This window comes from Rhamphochromis longiceps, linkage group LG15, assembly GCF_057381845.1.
Source record: "Rhamphochromis longiceps isolate RC_006_pf linkage group LG15, R_longiceps_female_GT1.1, whole genome shotgun sequence".
Taxonomy (NCBI): Eukaryota; Metazoa; Chordata; class Actinopteri; order Cichliformes; family Cichlidae; genus Rhamphochromis; species Rhamphochromis longiceps.
Window position 1 is genome coordinate 16,420,678 of NC_140571.1, and position 24,851 is coordinate 16,445,528.

A 24,851-nucleotide genomic window follows, 5' to 3' on the forward strand; every position below is an offset into this window, starting at 1 on the left:
ATCCTTTTGATTACATTTAAATGCAATGTTCCATTTTTACATTATACAATCAAACTGATCTCAAGATTCAGTCTTAAGTCAGTTTGTTTCATTGGAAATGTCTACTTTGCAGTATAGAAGAAAGAAAGTATACTTTATTGATCCCCTTGAGGAAATTCCTCTCTGCATTTAACCCATTCACTCAGTGAAGCAGTGGGCAGCCATTGGGCGCCCGGGGAGCAGTGTGTAGGGACAGTACCTTGCTCAGGGGTACCGCAGGGTAGCCGTTCAGCAGATTTGAACCACTGTATGAGTGGCCCATTTTTGCTAAATAGTTGGCCCAGTTGACTTAAACACTGCTCATATGAAATAATGTGGAAGAGCTGATGTTTCAAACAGTGTCCCTGTTAAGTGACGGCTGTGTGCAGACAGGAATAGGACCCAAGGTGCAGACTCCAGAGACAAACTTAAACCGAAACAGCTTTAATGTTGATCTCAAACATAACATAACTGGGAAAAATCAAAATAAACTAACACCGGCGGACTGACAAAACACACAGCAAAATAAACGGTAGATCACGGCACAGACACAGAGAAACACAGGGCTTAAATACACAGAGGGAGCAATCAGGGAATGAGTAACAGGAGGGAAACACAGCTGGGGCAAATCAGGCCTAACGAGACAAAGGAAGCAAAACCAGACACATTAACATGAGACATGGACTTTCAAAGTAAAACAGGAAACATAACAGAGACTGAACAAAAGACACAGACTCACATGCAGTCACTACAACAGAGGGAACAGAGACGTGGGACCAGGGCAGACAGGGGAGACAGCAACTAAGGATTACACAGACAGAAAACCAGAACACTAAAACTCTAACCAAACCCCACCCAGAGAACCTTAACTAAGAATAATCCAAAAACCCGTAAAGCAAAGCTAGAATATAATGAAATAACAAAATCAAAGAACCAAAAACACAAAACACTGGGTCAACGACCTAGGGACCCTAACAGTCCCAAGTGATTTACCAAAAAGTTACCTGTAGTAGCGCTGTATATATAAATACATACATTTAGGATTGATGTACAAGAAATAAAATGGGATTTGCTTCACATATCTTTGAAAATATCGTGAGGAAAATAAGAATTAAACATTTGACTTGGTCTAGCTGGTAATAATAGATATTATAGATGAGATTAGTGAAGACTGTTGATCTATTTAAGTTCATAGTCTTACTATTAAAGGCTACTGTGTAAACGATCTGTACTTTATATTTATTTAACTTCCTTCTAATGTAGTGTTATGTTCAGTTGTTGGATTAAAAAGAAATCTTCAAAAATAAACAGCCAATGAGCATCTTTAATATTTTATTTAAAAATCTAATTAACGAACTGACTTGAAAATGATACATTGGCGACATAATTGTGCCAGTAAACAAATACAGACAGTAGAGTAGAGACATTCAGACATTTGTATCATTCAGCTTGTTTCTGGTACCAAGCAATCTGTGACATTTTCAGCTTCTTTCAGTAAGTCAAACAAATCCAGGATGCAAAAATAGAAAGCTTTGAGTTGCATGCTGTCTGAGTCACTGTGCTCTTTATATTTTGGTACTCACCTGCTGTGTCTTACAGAACTCCAGTTGGAAGGAAGTCAAATCTGTGACTAGGTTTGGTTGAACAGGTTTCTGTGTGGCTTTTTATTACATATTGCATGTAATTACCTGCAATCAAAAGTTGATTGTGTAATTTTGCTATGTTAGAAACAGTCTGCACCTTTCTATGTCAGTGTAGAGTCAACATCTGAAGCTTGCTATGAAATTCCTGCAGTATGCTACTGAAGACTAGCATATTTTTCTATGTGTGCCTGAGTGGGAGATGTTCAAAGTGCATCAAAAGCGCTGCAGAGGTGAATGAGTGATGCTTCAAATGGGGCACAATGGCTTTTTCTCGATATAGCTTATAATTATTCAAGCTGTGATTTTCTCAGTCTTAATCTAGTCAGTGGTTGATTTAGGGCTTTGTTTGGTGGTAAAAAAAATACCAGTTTCGAGGGCCCATTAAACTCAAGCTTAATTTATGGAGCAACCTTTGGATTTAGGCTTTAATTAACTAGGGTTTTACAGATAGATGCCATTATAAAATTAAGGAACATGATTACTCTCTGGTATGTATAAAACAATATATAATTAAAGAAAGATTTCACTAATAGATCCAGTCAGGCTAAAGTAGGTAACTGTAGGGAGTTTCATAGTACTTCTACTTGAATTGTATTACTAAAACAAAAACCAGAGCATCCAATTAATAAAATGTAAAATGTATATATGCAAACAAATCGATAGTATCTACATTTACCATGGAGATCATACTTGAAAGAGGATATTATATATATTTAACTAAATTGAACTATGCTTTTTCTGCCAAGACTATTTTCCTACAAATTGAATGGCATCAAAATTTCTATGCTGAACAACTAAATCTTAGGTGTTTTAATATGCCTTTGCAAAGCAAGTGAAATTGGTATGTTTCCAATTCTGCAGTGAGGTCCATCTGGATGGATTACCATCAAATTCTCATTTGCACTTGAAAGACCAAAAATCTTCCCATAATCCTTCATTGTACTTTCCAATAAACACAGACATATTACAAAGCTGCTGATGCTTTCTACCTTAATGACATTTCCCTCCCTTTAAGTGCCCTAATGCCTAATCTCTCATCAAGCTATGAAGCTTCTCTATCACACACTCGTCAGCTTTGGCCACATTTATCATTCTCATGTTATTTTTTGTTTTTATCCTCTACCCTTGTCTTGCCTTGTCCTCGTCCTCTCATCTTGCTTGTGCTATCCAGCGGTATCATATCCTCCCAGTTACAAGAAGACTCCACCTCCTGTGCCCCCGCGCACCACCACCAAGCCTCTTATCTCTGTAACAGCCCAGAGCAGTACAGAGTCCACCCAAGATGCCTACCATGAGGGCAGGCATCCACGGGGTGGTCTGTGGACCACAGACAGTCTCGGCCGTCCCATCTACAGCTCCATGGACAGCCTGGACAGCACCAAGGCGGTTACCATGGCCATGGAGTCAGCAGCAAGCAAGAGGCATGCATCGTTAGGCAGCCACACCTCGGTCCAGACATGCGACAAAGCAGTGCTGGTGTCCAAGGCTGAGGAGTACCTCAAAACCCCACGTTCCTCTATTGGGATACAGGTAACAACATAACCGCGGGCCACTCACTTCCTCTTTCGCCTCTATTGCTAAACCCCACCTCCCTCCACTCCCCTGATTACACCAAGTGCCAGGAAGGTCCCATTTGTCTTCTTTTGTTCTGTCCTGGCTGAAAGGCTACTTCTCATTTTGATAAACAGATCGCCAATGTGAATCAGACATTCAGTATAATCTCCACTCTTTGCTCTTAATCGTATAAACTTGGGTCATGATTCAGAGAATGAAAATTACGATGGCATTTTGGCTTCTATGATTTTTGTCAAAATGTATAAATAACTGATCTTTTTTAATACATCTCTGGGCACAGAGACATTAAAATGCTGAACTGACAAACTACAAGTGTCCGCACTAGTTCAATGTGTCATTTTTCTTTCATTGTGACTAATACCCAAATGTGCATGGCTATGGAGTCTTGTTGACCTTTACATATGTCAAGACTACCGAGGGCTTATTAAAAGAACCCAGCAGCAAGGATAAATTGGTGATTTATGTTTTTCACCTCTTGAACACACCTTCACTACCGGCTGAGGTAGCTCCCATCATGTTACTGCTTAAACAAGGAGGTCTGCTGTGAGATAAAGAAGGTCTCTGTTTTATGTACTGTCTGGCTTAGCTCGCCCTGAAGGCAAGTGTCCACATTCCACTCCATTGCAAGAATTCCTTTGCAGACTGTATTTATTTTGGACCTGTGGGCATTTCCACATATTTTCTATGAAAATGTGTCTACCAGGACTCTAATGTAAACTAGATGATTTTCTATTGCATAGTTTGTTGCTCAAGAAGTGCCAAACTCCTGGATAAAATTCAACTTTTTCTGGGACCTGTGCAAATTTCTAGGGGTAACCAATTTTATCACATAGATCATGTACTGTAATTACAAACAGGTCATATATATCCCTATGGTGCTTTTTGTATCAGAAATTAGGCACATTTGAGCTCTAAGTTCTACTTATGGCACTTTTATGGCATTTATGACTCAGTTACAGTTCTGGCAAATGTTGTGTGGGTCAAATATGGCAAGAAAGTCATGGCGTGGCAGGTGTTTTGTAGGCCAGAGATATACCAAATCCCACAGCACACCTGACATTTAGATTGTGTAAAATGACTCTTAAGTCAGGCTTACACTGAGTCAATGCCATCAAGCTCAGTGTGGTAAATAGAAAACTGCAGATCTGAATCAGCCGATCAATCAATGATAATGTAAATTGATAATGTAAAGCTACTCTTACACGTAAGTTGGGTTTTTTTATACTTGGCAGTATGTAACAAACATCTCAATGTCAAACTTCTTTTAGGTGCTAAAAATGTGCATCTGTACTTTGGCGTGTCTGTAAATTTCAGTGTTCTCTTGTTGCATTTATCAGGTGGAAACTGTGACAGACTCTGAGACTGACACTAAAGGCCTTCCTCAGTTCCATTCTATAGGGATCCAGGTGGAGGATAAAAAACGGTATGTAGTAGAGATGAAGGAAAGTGTCACAGTGCATTTTTTAAAATCTCAGTTAGAGTCTTTACATTTCATTGTGTTCCTGGTAGGCATGGGAGGTTCAAGCGCTCCAACAGTGTGACCACTGCAGTGCAAGCAGACATGGAGTTGGAGGGATTTCCCTCCATGGAGGATAAAGGTTTGCAGTTCGGTGGTGCCTTCGGCCGCCACTCTGAGCCCAGCACGCCAACACAGTATGGAGCGATCCGTACGGTGCGCACACAGGGCCTTTTCAGTTACAGGGAGGACTACCGGCCTTCCAGTGGGCCACCCAGCCCGCAGCCTGAACCCTGGCTGGTTGAACCCAGCCTGGAGAGCACCGACACAGGCCGAGTAACCCCCCTCCGCAGGGACGGCAGCTGGTTTATGCAGCTCCTTCACAACGAGACCAAGCGGTTGGAGGCATGGTGCAAAGAGATGGAGGCAGAGGCAGAGGAGCATGACCTGTCAGAGGAGAGTGAGTGTACTGATGGAAAGGACACTTTTGTCAAATCCAGTGCTTTTGTTGCGGGATTTCAATGCTTTCATGACATTTACTCTTTGAATGTTCTTTTTGCAGACTTTATAGCAGTATAGCCAAGCCGAACATTCTCAGTAATAGCTGTCATTGAAAATGAGAATACTGAATCGTGACAGGCATTTTGTGAGCAGATTGGATTCTTGTGAATGACCGAAAGATATTGCTCACCATGTTGGCTTTTGCCAAGCTGTCTGTAATAAAGCACTCTCTCTTTCTCCCTCTCTCTGTGCTTGTGTACGTGTCCAGTCCTAGGAAAAATCCGAAGTGCAGTTGGGAGTGCTCAGTTATTAATGTCTCAAAAGTTTCAGCAGTTTTACTGGCTATGCCAGCAGAATCTGGTGAGTACTGCATGTCTTTCAGACAAAATCCCTGTTTCAACATGCTGTACAAAAACACGCAAAAGGTCAGGGGTAAACTTGTTGATTGGCTCCTTTTTCTCAGCGCTTTGAGAAGGCGCTTGGCCTGACGCTGCACTTGTGTGCTTTCCAGAAATAGACCACAGAGATCGATAGCGAAGCAGTCTCTCTGCAGCTATTGACCCCGCAGTAAACGAAAGGGGAATTCCAATAGGAAGCAGCACCTGTGTTGAGGCTATCCATTAATGCACAGAGACAGCAGTCTGAATGGGAACTCAGAGTTTTAGTAATGGACTGCCACGCTGTCTCACTGTTTAGCCATCATGTCACGTCTGCTGGAAACTCATACCTTTTCTAATGCAGACTTTACAGAGTCAGCATATATCAAAAGATTGCAGAATCGTAAATGGGGATGTTTCTGCAGATACACAAAGAGGCAGCCTGAAACTTAATCACCTCTTTATAAAACGTAGATAATTAAAACAAAAATGTAAATGAAATGCAAAACCTTGTGGAGGTGGCTGAAATCACCTCTCTCACTGCCTTCTGCTGGGGGGTTTTTTTGTCTCTTAACTCACTGTGTTGCTCTTCTTTAGATGATTTTGGGCCACTCTCTCTCCCTCTCTCCCCTCAGATAATAGGATGATGAATTAAGTCTAACATTGGTAGTGACAAGCTTTAGATTGCCCTGAGCTTTCAGACGTGTCTGAATGGGAGAATGGATCTGTTTCACCTGCTGGATGGAGGAAGAACTGCATTTTGTATCTATAAAAAGCTCTGAATTTGCTTTTGAAGTTTGGCTTGACAGACCTTTTCTTGATGTCAGCGCACACTCATTCTCTGTGTGGTGTCTGAAGTAATGAGGCTCTATCTGCTTAATTTTGTGAGCTGTGATGTGCAAGCAACATCCAGATGTGCATATATGTAGAAATACAGCAGCAGTGTGTACCAGGTTTCTCTTTAACATGAAATGTAATCTTCTTAGATAATAATTACATTACGGTACTGTCCGAACACAGAAACTAAATCTCTCTGGAAAAACACTCAGGCAGGCAAAATCGATGCTGTTACAAAAAGAAAAACACAACAATTTTGTAACAGTGTATCTCTTTGCTTCCGTGTCTTCAGCATTCTGCACATATGCGACTTGTTTATCACAGTAATCGCTTAAGCAAATAATGGAGAAAAAACAATTCTCAAAAACTGCCAGCTGAGGTCATGAGCCAATGTTGGTGCTATACTGCCACACAGTGGTCAAAGTGGTGAGGTTCAAGTGTAGCTTTGAGTAACGGCAAGTCCCAGAAACAAGGTGGACTTTTGAACACTGGATTTGATGCACATCTTTATAAGCCCCTCCGTCTCTTTAGGACCCCAGTGCCATGCCCAGACCCACATCTCAGGACCTGGCTGGATTCTGGGACCTTTTGCAACTTTCCATCGATGACGTCACTGCCAAGTTTGATGAGCTGCAGCAGATCAAGAGCAACCAGTGGCAGCTGGTGGAGAGCCCAGAGAAGAAGGTTAAACCATTTGCTCTTTTCCTATGCTTCCACACACTTATAATAACAAGTCATAATGGGCTCCAGATGAACTCACTCAGCTTTAGAGGAAACTACACCAACAGCATTTCTGTTCCATTTTTAGACCCTGGACCAGCAGGAGGTTACAAAGCATAACAAAGGAGGCGGCACAAGTTAGATTAGAAAGCTAGTGGCATCCTCTAAAAGTGACTTACATTTTCATATTATCACTGAGTATCTGGTTCAGGGTGTTAAAGTAAAATTGAATGGCTCTTAAGCTTTTAGTAATTTCATCCAAGTTGCTTGTGAAAAATTTATCAGCTCCTAATGTTAATGGGGAAAAACACTTGGTGTGAGTTTCCTTAATGTCAGACTAAATCACAGGCAGTTTTCACACAGCATTTAAACACACAAATTACTTTGACTTTTTATCACAACATCTGCACCGGATAGTTACTGGCTTTTTCAGGAACACGATAGATCAAAGCCACTTTTATTTTGAAAGCTCTAACACCGTCGGACAAGCATAAAGCAAAAGTTTTCCTCCGACAGGTGCACAAAGCACAGGAGCAAATATGCAAAACAAAATCCAAGGCGTGAATAATGATCGTGGTGACATAAAAGGCATTTTAGTCATTAAACCATCCAGTTAAAGCACTTTCACCACACCATAAGTGAAAGCGCACTTACACGAGTGGCGCGCTCATAGACGAAAGAGCCGCATTTGGAAGCACATTTAAATGGTAATGTGTTTTTAGAGATCGACAGCATCCTTCAGGGCACTTGGATAATTATCTTCATGCTTGCGAGGAGTTGTTTACCTCCAGCAGTTAATAGACACGTTGCAATCTCTATGACGCCGAACCCTAGCGGTGACACAGATGCTCTGCCTTTTCACCTTCGAGGCAGGCTCCATTTAAACTAACACCGGCTTCCCAAACAGCCGCAAAAAGTTCACCCTGCAATCAGACTGTGTATCAGTGCGATTAAATGTTCAAAGGTGAAGATTTTCGATGACACAATCAGTATGAGTTTCCAGATTTTGTGTATTTGTGCAGCTTATGGACCGCAAGAGGCAGATTTTTGCATTTTTAAGCATCCAGCAGCAGTGAGTAATTAATGAGTAATTCTGCTGATGAATTTTCATTTTGTAGCCAATGCTGTTGGTGTAAACGACTTCTCTTCTCGAGTTAGACAACACGCTGTGATACCGGACTCTTTCCAATTTAAATTTGCTCAGATATCAAGAGTCTATATATTAAAGCCAAATTTAGCCCGAAATCAAGTCTTCATAGTGAATAAAGGTGCTTTAAGCATTTAATTAATTGGCCCCATATTAATCAACATTTATCATCTCTGCCCAATTTCATTCTACATTTGTCCACTGTGGCAGTCTTTTATCTGCTAGTTAATATTAACTTTTCCTCATAACTCTCAATTACAAGTTCTTGCTCTGAGCTCAATAAGAAACCCCTTTGTGTTTTTCCATAATGCAATCACGTACAACAAGCAAACTAAATAAAAAGTATACATTTTCATGTTTTGGGTTGTTTTTTTTATTTATAATCTGATTTTTTTTCTGTTTTCTTTGCACAGTTTACTTCCACGTCCCAGCAGAAAATACCATAATAAATATCAGTTACTGGGCTGTTATCTTGTTTAGTACATATTAAGAAGCCTACTGTGAACCAACTTCCAGTTGTTATGTCATTCTGTGTCTTAAGGAGCGGAAGTGGCCACCCCCTCTGCCAAAAAGGTCAGCCAAGGGGCGTGGCGGTGTGATGCGGGAACGCTCTCTGGACCTTCAGGACCGCCAGCGACAGGAAGCCCGCAGACGCCTCATGGCTGCCAAAAGAGCAGCTTCTTTCAGACAGAACTCGGCCACAGAGAGGGCAGACAGCATCGAGATCTACATCCCTGAAGCCCAGACGCGGCTTTGAGGTCCACGGATTCATCCTCAGCTCCCCTCGTGCACCTCCACTCGACACCAGCACGTGGCGCCACATTCAGCCCCCTTGTGCTGTCAACTATTGTCGCTGCTCATTCATGTTTCCATCTGTTGTAATACCCTGGGTTGTCTCTACTGAATCTACACTAAGCAAATATTTCACCTGTAGAAACCAAAAGTGTCTCCAGAACAGTAAAAACTGGACAACAGATCATTTCCCTCTTGTTTTTTTGGTCATTTGTTTGGCTAATGATGATCTTGGGCCAGCTGAATTGGTGATGACAGTATGGTGTTTATGCACGGATGTGGATATTTAAAATAAGAACAACAACAGCAAAAAAAAAAAATTAAAATCAGTTACATTTCTGCCACTTGGAGCGGCTAAAACAGAAATTTGCTTAGTGTAGTTTTAAGACCACAGGGGATTTTTTTTTTCGCCCCCACGAGTTCTGCACCATGACGATTAGTTTATAAAGCCTAAAACAAACATTCATCCTTACTACACCACATCACTGTTTTTTTTTATTTTCCACACCAGCATTTTCTTATACCTCTTTTCCACTTATACAGTGCCAGTGCCAGTTCTGCCTCGGTGCCTTTTGAGAACCAGCCCACATTTTGACAGGTCTGAAAAAACGGCCACTACATCATAGAAGTCACAGCAACAGAAAAGCCTTTGTGGATTGCATATGCCAATTATTGGTGGATTTAATGCAGTAGCCCCCTCCCATAGCCACCGATGGTTCCAGCTTTGGGACAGGCAATTTTACGGCACCTCTGCTTCTTTGGAAATGGACGGAACCAGCTGAAGATTAGGCACCTGGACTGGGCGGGTGGAAAAGGGGTACTAGACTTTTCCATCGTTCCCATTCTTGCACTGTGTTGAGGGTGATGTTATACAGCACTTGCCACATTTAAAAGAAAACACAAAAGTGCAACTTTTTTCTCACCAGCAACAGTGGTCTTGGGCTAAAGCAACCTGTGCGGGGGTGGTTTCCCATAATGATGTCACTTAGCGCGATTGACGAGCCTCTGAAAATCTGTAACTGCTGAAAGAAATGCAGGGGAAGTCATTTCTTCAACGCTTCCCATTAAATTTGAAGTCGGAATAGATGGAGAGTAACAAAAGTTTTGATAGGGTGTTTGGGACCCTTCATATCGATCCAACAATACTTTTCCATGTTTAATCAGGCATGCTGCAGCTGCTGCCCAGTGTTGCTGACTGAGATCTAAAAATATGACTAAAACTCCATCATTTCCACATCCATTCATGTTCATCAAGACTAGACAATTCTACGACATGTAGGTTATTTGCTGCTGGATGCATTTCCATTGCAGAAAAAATATGAATTATTAACAAAACAGAGTTTTACATGGCCCGAAAGAGGTGACTGTATCAAAAAAAAAAAAAAAAAATGCATTTTGCACCTTATAATATACATGTTTGTATTTCCAAGGGAAATGTAGTTTATGAAGCTCATGCGATATTGTTGCAGTTGAATTGCAAGGACAGATATGGAAAATTTACTACAGAATTTCATACAGTATTACTCTATAGGTCATAGAAATTGCACCTTTTTGTCATATTGTTTCTTTTTTTTCTTCTTAATGGCATTACTGCCATCGCGTAAGGAAATATTGTAATTTTAACACTTTTACTTCTACTTGCAGTATCTATCATATGACCAACGTCACAATCTACAGTAAACATTTAGTATTTCTAGTTAAACCTGTTGTTGGTTGATTTGACAATGTATCTGTCCTAATGACTAAAAGGTGTTCTTTAGCTAACAAACCATTTCTCATAACTCACTGCATCTGACCTTTTTACCAAGTGGCGCATAATGAAAGCCCTTCTGTTCTTATTTTGATCTGCTCACATAGTCTAGGAAAGACAGGTGCAAATGACACTTTAACAATATTCAGTTACTATAGTAAATGGTGCTGCTTTTTACTCTAAAACTGTTGTCCTTTACCCAGTCCTATGTGCACGCACACACACACACACACTCAAGGACTTTTTAAACAGAGATTTATTAATATGGTGCCCACCGTCTCTCCGATGACTTGTGGTAGATTGTGACTTTAGAAACGATCATCTTTGCAATGCTCTTGCCCTCAGTGATGTAAATGTGGAGAAGGTACGATGGCTTAAGTTCCTTTCGAAACTGCAAAGAGGTCAGGGATATCTGTTTATCGCATGGGAGAGATTACAGGCTTTGACATTCCACCAACCTCAAGCTAAAATCTAATACCGTATGCCCGCCTTGAGCCAAGGGCATACTGCTATAGCTGAAAGTACATAATAATACGCGTCCATATTTTATACTCCCTGACACCTGCGATGCAAGCCCATTCATCCTCATTTGCCAATCTGAACCCCAACTAATGAATACGAATGTTGTTATGGCCACAGGAATGGCACTCAGTAGGGGAGAGCAGTCTGTGTACCATCAGTACTTCTGGGAGGCAGTGAAACATGCTTGTTGTGAGGGATTGTGGGTGTACATCAGTGCTAGAAGACCCTACCTTACCAGATGGCCTTAACCAAAACAGTCGTGAATGTACAGCCTCCGATGATGCAAAAAATAAATAAATAAATATAAAAATAAGATGAAATTCCAACTAAATTGGACAGGGCTGAAGTCACTCTCAAACCTTTTACTTTTTTATTGTATATTTGCTCATCTCAAATCGTTTTTTTTTTTCTACTTAATGTGACTGATTTAAAGACGAAACAGGGTGTGATAAAATAACAGGAGACACAGAGAGAATTACATCCTCCTACGCTTTTATCAAATTTACGATATCACAAATGTAGTTCACAGTTATTCCAGAAGTGTGAAGTATTGCTGAAAGAAAAGCGCACACTTATCTGTGAAAACTGAAATCGTAGTAGAGCCACTTCACACATGAATGAATATTATAAATTAAGTAAAATAGGATTTAATGAAAGCAGGATGTTTAAAGTAGGCAGATTTATATAGAAAGTAACTGTTTCGCATTTAAACTGAGTAATAAAGGTAATCTGCCATCCAGCTCCTTGTTATCCACATTTGAGTTCAGTGATTTAGTTGATCTAAATGCATATATGTCCCTGCAGGCTGTGTGTCCCACTGTAGAACAAAGAAGAAGGTACAGTAATTTCATCCAAAAGACGACAAGGACTTGGCTTTAATTTCCGAGGAATCAATACAATTTACAGCCAATAATAACACACAGCTTTTAGTGTATTGCAAGAGGGAGGATCCAGTACGTCCTGACTGGTCAGATTTATTTTCCCCTTTTCAAAGAGGAAATCGTTTTTTCATTCATATCCATTTATTTGGGGCTTTTCTTTTTTAATTCATACCGTTCTGTAGTGTTTTTTTTTTGGGGTTTTCAGAGCAGTTGGTTGGTGGAAAGGTGTGGTCTGTCTTTAATTTATTGATGCTATACAGGCTGCAGTTTTCATCCAGCCCGTATTATCACACAGAAACCTTTTCTTTAGCCTCCTTGCTTGGGTTGCATTTGAACATTTTGTCCATTTTTCACATAATATTACAATTTACTACTTTATAATCATTCATACAATTTACCATCTTAGCGTTCATTGCCGTATGCATATAATACACGGTTAAGCGCTTCAATGAACACGTATATTCTCAATTATTACCCCCAAATCTAAGAACTGTGGTGATTTTGTTCATCACTCTTCATTTATTTCGTCTTGGGGGGCTGTCTCCATTTCCATCCTTTAATATCATTTCCCTAGCATCTTCACTCAGTTTTGGTCTGTAGGTTTGGTCTGTTGGTTTAGAAATATGAAAGTCCTCATTTATTTCACTGGTTCCTCCCTAAGTTGCGCCCTTGGAATGATTGGCGACCGTTTCTCTGAATTATGACAACCGTTGATGGGCTATTTTAACAATCCAGCTGCTCTTCCACCTGACTGAAAGTCATGCAAATCAAGTCTACTTCCCACAGACTGAATACTGTGATACCATCTTATGTAGTACTTGATGATATTTAAAGAACTACCTATTGAAAAGAAGCTTTTTTATTTTTATTTGTTGTCCTTTTGTAGCTTTGAGTTACTGTTGCTTGCGGGCTTTTCAACCAGTAAGCTTGAGTAAAATCTACAAAATGACTTTGACGCTTTCTGAACTCGCCACCTTAAAAGAATGGCTTAAAAAAAAAAACAGGATTCAGAGTAACGGCCACACGCCATGAATGGGAGGGATGTTTTTGCACCAACTGCATGTCAGGAAGGCTAACGTCAGAAACAAAGATGTCCTCAAGAGTCGCAGGGATGTTAATATAATATATTGTGACAATAACGGCACACATGGTCAGAAATTTAGCTAAAGTGTGTGCTATTGTGGAATAATGCAGGGCTATTGTGTAAACATGGTACCATTTACCCTTCATTTGCATACCATTTCCAATGAAACACATAATATTTGTCTTTCACGTCTCCCAGTTTTTCCCATCATGCTATGAGGGGCTTAGAAGTCTGGCAACTATGTATATGACAAATCCTCAGGTGCCTTAAAGTTTGATTCACATAGGACTGAGTGAATGTTTTTGGGTTGAAGTATGGAAAAAAAGACTGCAACCTGCAAAGGACTGCACCACTAAGAGTGCAAGTTTGTCTGAAATACCTTTACAAGGGCTGGATACCGGGCTGGGTCGGGCTGCAGAATTTCAAATGGATTTACATTTATATTTGACTGATTTAGAGGTCCTATTGTAATAAACTTCAGCACAATAAAGTCTAGAGGGTATCAAAGGAGGATTTGCTATTTTGTTTTCCACATTTTCTTTGACAAAGATTCATAGTGACTCGTTTTTATGACATGAGATGAAAAACACACACAAATTGCAGAGAACCAGTGGATATGACAGTGTAAATGCTACACGTCAGAGTGTATGTCACATCCATTTCTGCTAATCATAAAAGATTACTTATTTAATAAGGTCTTTCTTTTAATTCCTCCTAGCTGTGATATTGTAATCTTGGGATGTTTCTGCCATTCTTGGCATTTACGTCTACAGAATCGGGAGACTGACAAAACTTGACCAGCCAAAAAAAAAAGGGCAATAGTGTTTTCATACAATGACAGGCAGGCTCACCTACAGCTATTTACCTCATGGTTTAGTGTTTTAGCAAACATGGTTTTAGTAGGAGTAGTTGTGATCTCCACAGGAACACTTTGTCACGCCTGTGTACTATGCAGCAGTATTTCTGTGGGGCGGCAGAGCTTGCAGGCCCTGGTGCAGATCATCTTTCCTTCGCAGAGAGCCGAAAGCACCACGTTCATTGAGCTGTGCACCGCAGGAGCTAAAACACCACGCTGTCATCGCCATCCAGATCCTTTACAGCTCACTCCTCATGACTCAGTTTAGGATTTCTTTCATGCTGATTTCAAAATAATATAGTGTAAACAGAAAGTCGACTAACTTTCAGCAACGCTCTAAAAAAAGATTCACGTGAACATGACGAGTCAGAGTTACTTTGTCGGGGTCACGTTTCCCTGTTTAGTCGCTATTCAAGATAGCTGTTATGCTTTACAGCCTCCATATTTTAGCCTGACATCATATAACAGCTGTCCTGAAGTTAAACCTCAGAGAAGTCTGTATAGGTGCTGAATCAACCAACGCTTCTCCTTGTACTTTTATTTTTCCTGAATTTGCTTTTTTATTTACTTTTTTTTTTGGTTGTTGTTTTATTCTGACAATCAGCAAACACCAAAAGCATCAAAATGCACACACGCATACACACTACAACAGCAGTGTCATTGTATATCCTCAAGATAGCGCCCTGAGTTGCCCTTCTTCATATCTTGGGGATCTTTAAAGTCTCTTTGGACTCCATTTAAAATATCGTTCAATTTTTCTTTTCTCCTTGTTTCCGATACAGTTGCACTGCAAAGATGTCTTTCTATTGCTTGCTCTCTCTTCTCGTAAAACCACGTGACTTTCGATGACATCAGAGCGTCGCCCTGTTGTCGCAAGCCAAACAACCGTCGAGTCACTGTTGAGCACGTTTCACGTCATGCTCCCACGTGTGAGAGTGTGTCTGCTCTTCAAGCAATAAGCCTTATTTAAATATTAGGGATAACTTTTCATTATCTTCTTTAGATTTTTTGACACATCTGTGGGAAGTCGTAGGGGTTTCGGTTCAGCAGCAACCGGCCTGACACTGAGGAAATACACTTTAATGTAGAAAAGTTGACCTTACCACTTTCATTCGTGTCTCCTTTGAAGATGCGAGCAGTTGCTTAGCTTGACCACATAGACTCGAAACAGAGGAAAGAACCTGTGCATGTGAAAAAATAGACTAAAACATCAAACTACAAATATTTGCTATGTTGGTTTGGAATATGACAAGATGTCTTTAGGGGTGCTTGCATTAAGATTTTATGACCTTTAGAGAGACACGGATTGTCTGTTCCCCACAGTCTTTATGCTAAGATAAGCTATCTGCTACCTTCATGCTACCTATCTGCAACTGCAACGAAATAGCTAAAACTGATTCATTCAGAGATCACTCAGAACATTGATTTAAATCCAAAGTGATATAGGTGCTCAACAACCTTGCATTTATATAAGAGCAGAATCAGAATGCAACCAGGGGAGTCGCGTTAACTCAGTGGTGTAGACTGACCTTTTATCTCGGTATTTATAAATTTCACATCAATTGTTTGCAAACCCTCCCCAATCCATCTGACAATCAGTCTGAGTCAAATTGCAGCTGTTTGGAGACTGGCTGCCTCCCGCCAGGCAATCACCTTGCGGTCAGTTGTGAGTAAGAGTGCAACTTCTTGTAGTCAATCTCCGAATACAAAAAAAGAATCAACGCAATCAGTGAGAAAACTAGGAGGATGTTGTCCTGTTTTCCTCTATAGTGACTGAGCTGTTCTACAAACTTGAGAGTGGTACCGTGCTTTTCATCAAACTCTCTTAAACAGTCTAATAATGAATGTCTAAGGCAGCCTTAAAGGTTACGTATTTCCTCTTATGTCATTCAGGTTGTTTTTATTGCTCATTTCAGTGTAACCTCAGTGCCCATCTGTATTATGGGTATGAGTCATAATAAATCATCTGATCAGCTCTAAATATAGACACTTTCAAATTTGTACATTGTCCTAATAGGGTTTTGTTTTGTTGAGTTTCTTTACATTTATGTTGTTTGTTTGTTTCTTTTTTTAGTGTCTCATGTTTTATGAGGAGAGAGAACAGTCACTTTTGTTTGCCTTTGGTGGAGAAATGTCTTGTATTGTGGCTGTGGGTAGAAAACATTTTTTTAAAAAAAGGCCTCTCATGGGTTTTTGGAAAGTGACATGAGAAAAATTTCATAGCATAAAAAGGTTTGTGGTTAGCTTAAAACTATTTTGAAATTGTTAGATATATCAATAATGAGGATAAATATAATGCCAAATATTCAGTATTTGTACAGAAATATACATATATAAATATATATAATATATGCCTAATTTAAATGGAACTATTTTCCACTCTTGACCATATTTTTGTTGTTTAATGTTTCTTTGTCAACATTATTTTATAAGCTCTTCAGATAGCATGCAGGATAGTGAAAATGAATGTATTATTTAGTGTTTCATTGCTGGTCAGTATTACAGCATTCTACAGATCAGTTTGTGTTTGTAGGATTAATTTAAGCTGAATATTTCATTTCTAGACTTTTGTTTATCTATAAATGACTTGTAAACTTTCTTTTATAAATGCAAGGTTTCGAAACAGTTTCAACAGTTTATATCATTTTATTATTTCCCTGCTTATCAATGTGGTTCAGTATACTTTGCCTCTTCTCAGTACTGCTATCAACCATCTGTTGTAAATAATTATGCAAATTAAACTTTTTGAAGAAAACAGCATAGTTGTAAGAGTGCTTTGAGATCTCTCTATGTGTATCAGATGGAGAGGGTGCAGTTGTAGCACAGGTATGTGGCATTTTAGCTCAAAAATCCCACATGGGGTTGTTTATGAAGCAATACAATACAGTTTGCTGGCTAAATATCATGGAAATACGCATCATGCTCCCAGCTTAGTCGCACCTTTTTTGGGTATTGGAAGGTTTGAGCAGTACAGCACCTGCCTGTTCCTGTGCTGCCCAAGCAGTTCCACCTTTAGCTTAAATCATAAAACTTTTTTATCTAAGAAGTATAATGAAAGAGAAGGAACAAAGCACTAAGTAATGTGGGTGGTGGATGTTGAAAAGTAAACATAAAGAATGTTTTTATACTAAATCCTCCTATGGTGCTCCAAGTTGACTTAATTTTGACATATTTTGTCTTTTGTTCATCCAGTGAAAAGTGATTTAAGCTCAAGTCATGAGTAAGTGGCTAAAAAAAAAAAAAGCAAAGTTTAACGTGCCAAAAACTGCAGTTCCTCTACTGGCCATTTGCTGCTGGCTCTAAGAGCACGTCAATTCCTATAGACTCCACACTATTTCTTTTTAGTACATGACAATGCTACAATATTTTTTGTAGATATAAACTACAGCTTACTATCAAAATAAATGATATAAAATTAAAGTGATAAGACCATAAATGCCACAAGTGAGTAATTTTAGCCCACTGGTAAGTGGCTGCTATGGGCAACATGACAACATCATAATACCTTGTATAGCTATGAGGCTTCAGGAGCTCAAGCTCATCAATGATTAGTGTGCCGTCTCTGCTGGGGTACAGCATAAAATTTTAATCACTTGGAAAACAAACAAACAAAAGAACAAGAACTGGGTGCACAAACGAGTGGCAACTTGCTAAGAGACTTTGAACCAAATAATAGTGTGCTTATGTGCCGAGTTTGATCACGTAGCAAGAGTTTACAGACAGACAGACAACAGTTTTGTGTATTATAAGTTAACTCCATCCATTTGAGTTGACCATGTTGACCAACCTCCCAACAAGAAACTGGACCTCTTGACATTATTGTGGAACAAATAATACGGCCTGCTTTGTGGTCCAAGACGTTTGTGTGTCAGTTTTGATGAACAAAATTAAGTTATTTTATTAATCTTTCATAATTTTATCAGTCTGTTTCTTAGCACTAATTAGCGGGTATGTGTATGTTCAATTTTCTGCATACAATTTATGCATGCAGCCTTCTAACAAAGCCCACTAACCACTCTGGTGGCAGCCAAAGTATGAATACTGAGGCTTCAAAAGCTGAAGTACAACAGGTGATGTCACAGTAGCCAAGTTTCTGTTTTATATTCAGGAAGAGTGTAGTCATCAAACAGGGCTAATCAAAATGGAAGGTGTGCAGGGGGACTATAAGCACTTAGGTACCTTACAGGTAATAAATGAAATGTCTACAGGTTGGTCTGAATGTATCAGAAGCTGATAATGGTTGAATAAATACAACAACTCTCCAAACACGTCACTTTTAATTAAAGAAGTGGTCTTTATTACAGCAAATAAGCCAAACATTACAGACAAGAATAATTATGAACCATGAATATCAACTCTATAGTCAGACTGGCCTCTCATCCAGACACCAGCTTCAGGGCCATTATTTCAGATTTAAAGAGGAGGAGTCATTGGCCTCTTAAGAAGATTTGTTTCTTAGTTTTCCTTTAAGTGTGTAGTTAAGAGGCTTTACATATTGTGTTCACTTTCTGCTCTCACTGATTTATGCATGTAGCAAAATCCATTGTCGCTAAACATAAAATATGACTGGATTACTATTACACCATGCTCTTCTCTCTCCCTTCTTTGGATCAGACCAAAAATCAGAAGTAACAAAACTGAAGGCTGATGTTCCACCAACAGAATAATGTTCTGTATTCAGTGAAATCTTATATCTATATCTTTATCTTTTTAAAACACCATCTGTCAATACTTGAATTTGAATCCTCCAAAACAAGAGTACAATCTGTATCTTTTTTTATCTACACCAGAACAAATGTTCTGACATTGCATCCATTATCTAAATCTCCACTGTTCACCCAACAATAGAGCCTTTTAGAGCACTCTATTTACAATAACATCCTCATGAGTAGGGCTGCTCTTGCTCCATCAAAGTGGAACATCTGACATGTTATTTACAATAAAGTTCTTTTTTTCTGACTCAGTTTGTTCACAAACAGAAATACATCTGATATTCTGTAAGCTTGTAAAGCCTCACAAAGAAGCATTCTGATGAGTAAAAACACAATGAATCATGGTCCAAAAGGTATTCGGGACACTGTTCGTTCATGAGAACGCATTCAACAAAGCCCTGGGTGCGATCTAAGATGCTGTAAAAATGCTTGTAGCGACAAGAAAATTCAAATGATTAGGCACAATAAAATTTTTTGTATCACAGTCCTGCGTGTTTCACTCACTAAGCCCGTTTATGCATCACTGAGTCAGTGTGTATCCCGGGATAATGGTGAGCAGGATACGAGGATGAAGATAAACAGCTTATCCCGACTAAGACGTTAAGAGGGATAGGCGCTATTATCCAAAATACTCTTTGCATATAAATGCACTGAATTTCTACTGACCACAGACAGCGCAATGGGCTCATACACAAATAAACCACAGTAACATCACAGAGATTCAAGAAGTGAAAACAAAGACAATACTATTGAATTCCACCTAAATACTGAAAAACTACTTCTAAAGCTTTAATATACAGCTTCAATCAGGGGTTCTTAAACTCTTCTTCATGGACCCAAATTGGGCAGATGTAATCTGTTACCTTGGGACCCATTAGGGGCCTCGATAAATCACACTAATACTCTCAAGACTCCAGAGGAAACAGACTTGCAGCCCATTTTGCGTCCCCGTGTGCGGTTTAAGAAACGCTGGTGGGCGAACATGGAATGGAAAATGATTGTTCTTACAAGCAATGCAAGTAAACAAACAATAAATACAAACAATGTGCTTTATCCGTATAGACATATTTACACAAAGTCTTTGGCTTATGAAGAAACATCAGCTACAAAATAATAATATTACAACAAAGAGAAGAGTGTTGGCCACCAGTGCACAAAACAAATGAAGCCTGGGGTCAGGTCACTTCCAATTCTATTCAAGCCATACTGTCAATGGAAACTGTCAGTTAATCTTGCCATCAAAGAATGTGTGATTTCAGTCTTTTCTATGGGCAAATAGGCAGATTTTTTGCCATGTCCAAAATCTCTTTATAATTGCAGTTTGTTTGTTTGTTTTTCCATTTATGTACAGGCTGAATTGAAAGTGCATTGGGCCCAGCCCTGAAAAGAACATGATTCCGCTAATGTCACAGTCTAATGTACAATGCAGACTGCAAAAGTCTAACCAGTAGGTAGGTACATGATACTACAAAAGAAAAGTGATACATAACACACGTTTTAAAACAAAAAGCATAACATAATGTTTGTCAAGTTGCAGCTAAATGAATATTATTTAAAAAAATCTAAAAGTCTAATAATCCCGATGTAAACTTCCTGTTTTTCTTTTGTTTCCTGGTCCTGGTTTTCTTTTGTTTCAAGACTGTGAAACAAGCCTTTCACAGTGTTGTTTTTACTTTATTTAATAAGGACAAAATTATTATTCTTTTTTTCTGTTTTCCAAAAATAATAAACTGCGTGTAACCAATGTTAATAGGTTCATACTTGTTCATAACAATGTACTGACTCAATGTTCGCTAAAGTCATTTGAAAGGTGTGCGGAGCAGAAACAGAACCATTCACAGAGTTTCTCCGGACGTTAACTTTCAGTTGTTCACTTGCTCTCATACAAAAGTGTTGGCTGTATATACTACAAATATCACCATGATGAGACGCCCAATACAGTTAAATTAGTCAGAAATTAGCACGAGAGCAGGAATGTCGGGCCACTGAAAACTTTAGCTTGCAGTTTATCAAAAGCTGCTTGCAAGGGAGCGAGCAAGCGAGAGAGAGAGAGAGACATCTACAGTAGATAGGAAGTACTGCAGCTGAAACAGCACAAAGCATCAAGTCCATGGGAGGTGGCTGTGGTGAGAGGCTAAATGTTTTAAATGGGGCCCGAAGCATACAGGGGCCCGCTGGCACTCAAAAAGCTGTACAATAAGCAGAAAGGAGTGAAAGGAGTAACATCTCCTCCTCCCCATCGCATTTCCTGTTAAAAGTCTAAGCATTTCCCTTTGTTTAACAACCTGTACAAGGAGCCCGTTTCGCTTGCGCCTTTTGTAGAGATGCAAGATGGATGCTACACAACGGCCGCCACAAAGATCGAGACCAAGCAAAGCAAAGGATCAAACACACAAGATGTGAACAGATGTTCTCCGACTCTTCTTCTCCTCATTCTGCTCTTCTGTCCTTCACTTAGGACGACTCGATGAACTCCAATGCCAGGTCGTAGCAGAACCGATACTGTTCCTGCAAACAGACACATACACACACATACACCCTTAACTAAACATATGCACTATCACACATTCACTGTTTGACTAAAGTTTGTATTATTATGTGTATAATAGTAATAACAGCATAATGCATTCATGAGCTCTTTCTCACTTTGCAGAAAGTGTTTATGGTTAACTCACCGGAGTATCCACCATGTTAGGTTTGCTATTCCTCAAGGTCTTTACAGCGTGGAAAACATCAACCACACTCTGTCTCTTTGCCATCTCGCACACGATACTGCTGGCACAGAACACTCCACTACGCCCACCTCCATTTCTACAAACAAACATAACAGAATACACGATGATACGTCGCAAAAAGCACAATTTAATATTTCATTTGGGGTTTTTCCAACTCTTGTGCAGGGCTGATGCTTTTAATTTCAATGGTAAAAGAAGAGAAACTCTTTGATTTGTGTGCACTCACAGGCAGTGCACAATGGTTCTTCCCTCTCCCTCCTCCCCTTCACGCTGCCACTGGTCAACCTGAAGGATCAGTTTGAGGAAAGAGCGTTTGGACGCGGGGACTTCTCTGTGCCCCGACCATCCCAGGTACTGGAAATGACGAACCATCAAATAGCCTTCCTGAGGCTGGAATAAGAGACAGAATCAGAAAAACTGATTAAGCCATGTCAAAAACTGCAGATCCTCAAATGGACGCTTGAGGCTAGCGCCAAAAACGAGTCAATCCTGATAGGCACCAATGTTGAAATGTCAGGCCAAACTATTAGAGGAGTTTTAAAACCTTTGGCTCAGTGTCAGACCCACAGGTGATATCACATGCTCACATCCATCTTTTACACTGTAAATAGGTATATATTTTTCCAGCTAATGTTCCCAGTATGTATTTTTTCAGGTAATTGGTTATATGAATTTTAATGACTATAGTGCGTTTTAACATGCTGTATTTTTGTATGGCTATTTAAAACAAGTCGCCTTGAAAATGACACCTTGTATGAGATTGATTCAATGAGATTTACCTGTATAAATAAAGGTGAAATAAAACAATAAATAAATAATAATAGAAACGTAGTATGATTCTGACTGCCCACCCTAGTGAGGTTGCAGACTCTGAAGAGCCGGCTGATAACATCACATTCCATTGAGCAGGACATACATTCCACCTGGACGGGACCGTAACGCAGCATGCCCTCCTCTGGCCAGTACTGAGGACAACCCTGAGAGAGAACAATTACACCATTTAGAAAAACACTGGAACAATTTCAGAAAAAATAGAGACAAATGCAAAAAACAAAAAAAAAAATCCCTGACAATTTTTTGTCCAGACAAAAAATTCTTAAAATGAAATGTGCTTACAAATTTTGGTTAAGAATGTTGGATGTGTGCAGGATTGTTTTCTTCCATCTTTCCTTTACAAGTTTATTAGCTCTAAATAAGCTAATCTTATATAATAAATCCATGATTACTGTAAAAAAGACACAATGCTATGCTAAGAAACACAGCAGAACTTTATGTAAAATACCTGAGCCAGGTCAATCTCATTTAGCATCACCAGACTGGTACATCCATAGTCGTAAACTAGGCGCCAAAAGTCTTTGACAGTGTTGGGCAAAGGATGCTGGGTAACGATGAATGCAGCAGGCTGTCTGTAGCTCTAAAGAGAAGGAGAGAGACAACAAAAGCGATCACCGACAAAGAAGACACTCTTAATGATTCAATCAAGCATTATTAAACTGTGCGTTATTGTTTTTTATTTTTTTATTTTGACTGTCCCACAGTATGTTTCTTTCTCACGTGTGCACATTAAAACACAAACAGCAGAGTAGAGCTGCACAGTATGTGAGACATGGGAAAGCAAGCATAGTTAAAAGGTGACTTTGGTTTGATGATCATGCAGTGGGTCTATTAACTGTGAGGGTTGGGAACATGCACAAGACTACACATAGAGCAAAAACTACATTTGATGGGGTCAGTTAACTTTTTTTTCAGTTAGCTCAGGAAGACAAACTTCTTCAAAGTTCACATAAAAAAAGAATCAAGAACTAACTGGTCTGAATGTGAACTGAACCCACTTTGGCTTAAATGAAAATGTACAGCCAAATGTGTGACGCAGGTGTGACTGCTTGGCGACAGAGAATCTAATGTGAGGGCCGGGCACGGGTTTAGGATTTAGGGTGTGGATGTCGTTCACAAAAATGAATCTGGTGGCAGAACAACACTGAAGCCATGAAACAAATCCAGTATTGGAGACTTGAAGTAAAATCCCATTACCTGGAACTCTTCTGACAGCTTGGTTAGAGAGAGGCCAGAGGTGAGTAACTAAACTTTAAGGTAAACGCCTAAAACTTGACTGAACTCTAGAAATTTTACAGTATTTTGTCCAACAGCTTTGTTGGAGAGAAGCCAGGTTTGTTCCCACAACATGCAAATGTTCACACATTATCAGGAAATTACTCACATACCTACAGCCCACCTCTTACTATCTTTTTCTCACTATATCTTTACTCACAAACCTGATAATAACCTTCTAATGACCTTACCTTAAAACCTTACCTCAAAATTTCTACCTACTCAATGACTTTCTTTTCAAGTCACGGTAAATGGGCAACGCGTTGAGGCAATGTCAACAGTTGCAAACATAAACAACGTTTGAATGGTGGCCAGAGAAAAGCTAGTCGTCTTTTTAGAGGCTGGATTTGTCTCTAGCCTTCTGCTGCTAAAACCACAAACACAGCATCACACAAAGAAGGAAGGGAGTCTGTGTGTGTGTGTGTGTGTGTGTGTGTGTGTGTGTGTGTGTGTGTGTGTGTGTGTGTGTGTGTGTGTGTGTGTGTGTGTGTGTGTTTTATGTTAGTAAGTTTAAGTGTTGTGTGATATTTTTATCTTCATCATCATTTCAATGTACCTTCATAAAAGTCTGTATCATTTTCAACAAAAATGTGACCGCAGTTTGGGACACCGAGTGTTAAATCTAGTCTTTATATAATTGGCATTAAATATACAGAAATTGTGGTAAGAGTAACACATCAGCCGGTTCTGCTGAAAGTCTTTTTGCACATGTACACACAGTGTGAAATGTCCCAAACTACTCTTGCTTGATGTGTTGAAAATAACACAATCTTCCAGTGTGTTCCAGTAACACATTATTGACTTACATCCATCAGAGCAGCATTGATGTAGTTGCTGCTTTCTCCATCTATTGTGATGAGGAAGGGAAGGCATCTATCTGGAGGAAGGCCATCCATAAAGCGGTTCTTATCTTGGTTTCTAGGCAACAACGCAATGCTGCAGTCTTCTGGCTGTGGCTGAGGAGTCACTGAGTTTAATGTCTGGACAGAGAGAGAAATGTATGATGTACGTTAATTAAAAGTGTCAAAAGATTCAAAGAAGGGCTCCATGAAGATAGAAATAGACCCAAAAGCCAAGCTGGTGGGAAAGAAAAACTTGTGTGCATTAAAAATATTTGGTTTCTGGAAGTCACAAGT

At 39.6% G+C, this 24,851-nt stretch overlaps 2 protein-coding genes across 10 annotated transcripts in view; one reads left to right on the forward strand and one right to left on the reverse strand.

The window, feature by feature from the left end:
* LOC146652462 (disks large-associated protein 2-like) overlaps positions 1 to 12,569 on the forward strand; it is a 46,088-nt gene extending 33,519 nt beyond the window's left edge. The window contains exons 7-12 of the mRNA XM_085382704.1: positions 2,833 to 3,191; positions 4,574 to 4,659; positions 4,746 to 5,152; positions 5,462 to 5,553; positions 6,939 to 7,091; positions 8,816 to 12,569. Coding sequence (XP_085238830.1) covers positions 2,833 to 3,191; positions 4,574 to 4,659; positions 4,746 to 5,152; positions 5,462 to 5,553; positions 6,939 to 7,091; positions 8,816 to 9,031 — 1,313 coding nt within the window. The 3' untranslated portion in view covers positions 9,032 to 12,569. The remainder of the gene's footprint in view (positions 1 to 2,832; positions 3,192 to 4,573; positions 4,660 to 4,745; positions 5,153 to 5,461; positions 5,554 to 6,938; positions 7,092 to 8,815) is intronic.
* A 5,850-nt stretch (positions 12,570 to 18,419) lies between these two features.
* Positions 18,420 to 24,851, reverse strand: part of ptprk (protein tyrosine phosphatase receptor type K) — a 106,609-nt gene continuing 100,177 nt past the window's right edge. For all 9 annotated transcript variants that reach the window (XM_085382849.1, XM_085382855.1, XM_085382853.1 and 6 more), the window contains 6 exons: positions 24,522 to 24,695; positions 22,889 to 23,020; positions 22,458 to 22,583; positions 21,833 to 21,996; positions 21,547 to 21,682; positions 18,420 to 21,379 (listed from right to left, as the gene is read on the reverse strand). In XM_085382849.1, the coding sequence (XP_085238975.1) occupies positions 21,326 to 21,379; positions 21,547 to 21,682; positions 21,833 to 21,996; positions 22,458 to 22,583; positions 22,889 to 23,020; positions 24,522 to 24,695 (786 nt within the window). In that variant the 3' untranslated portion in view covers positions 18,420 to 21,325. The remainder of the gene's footprint in view (positions 21,380 to 21,546; positions 21,683 to 21,832; positions 21,997 to 22,457; positions 22,584 to 22,888; positions 23,021 to 24,521; positions 24,696 to 24,851) is intronic.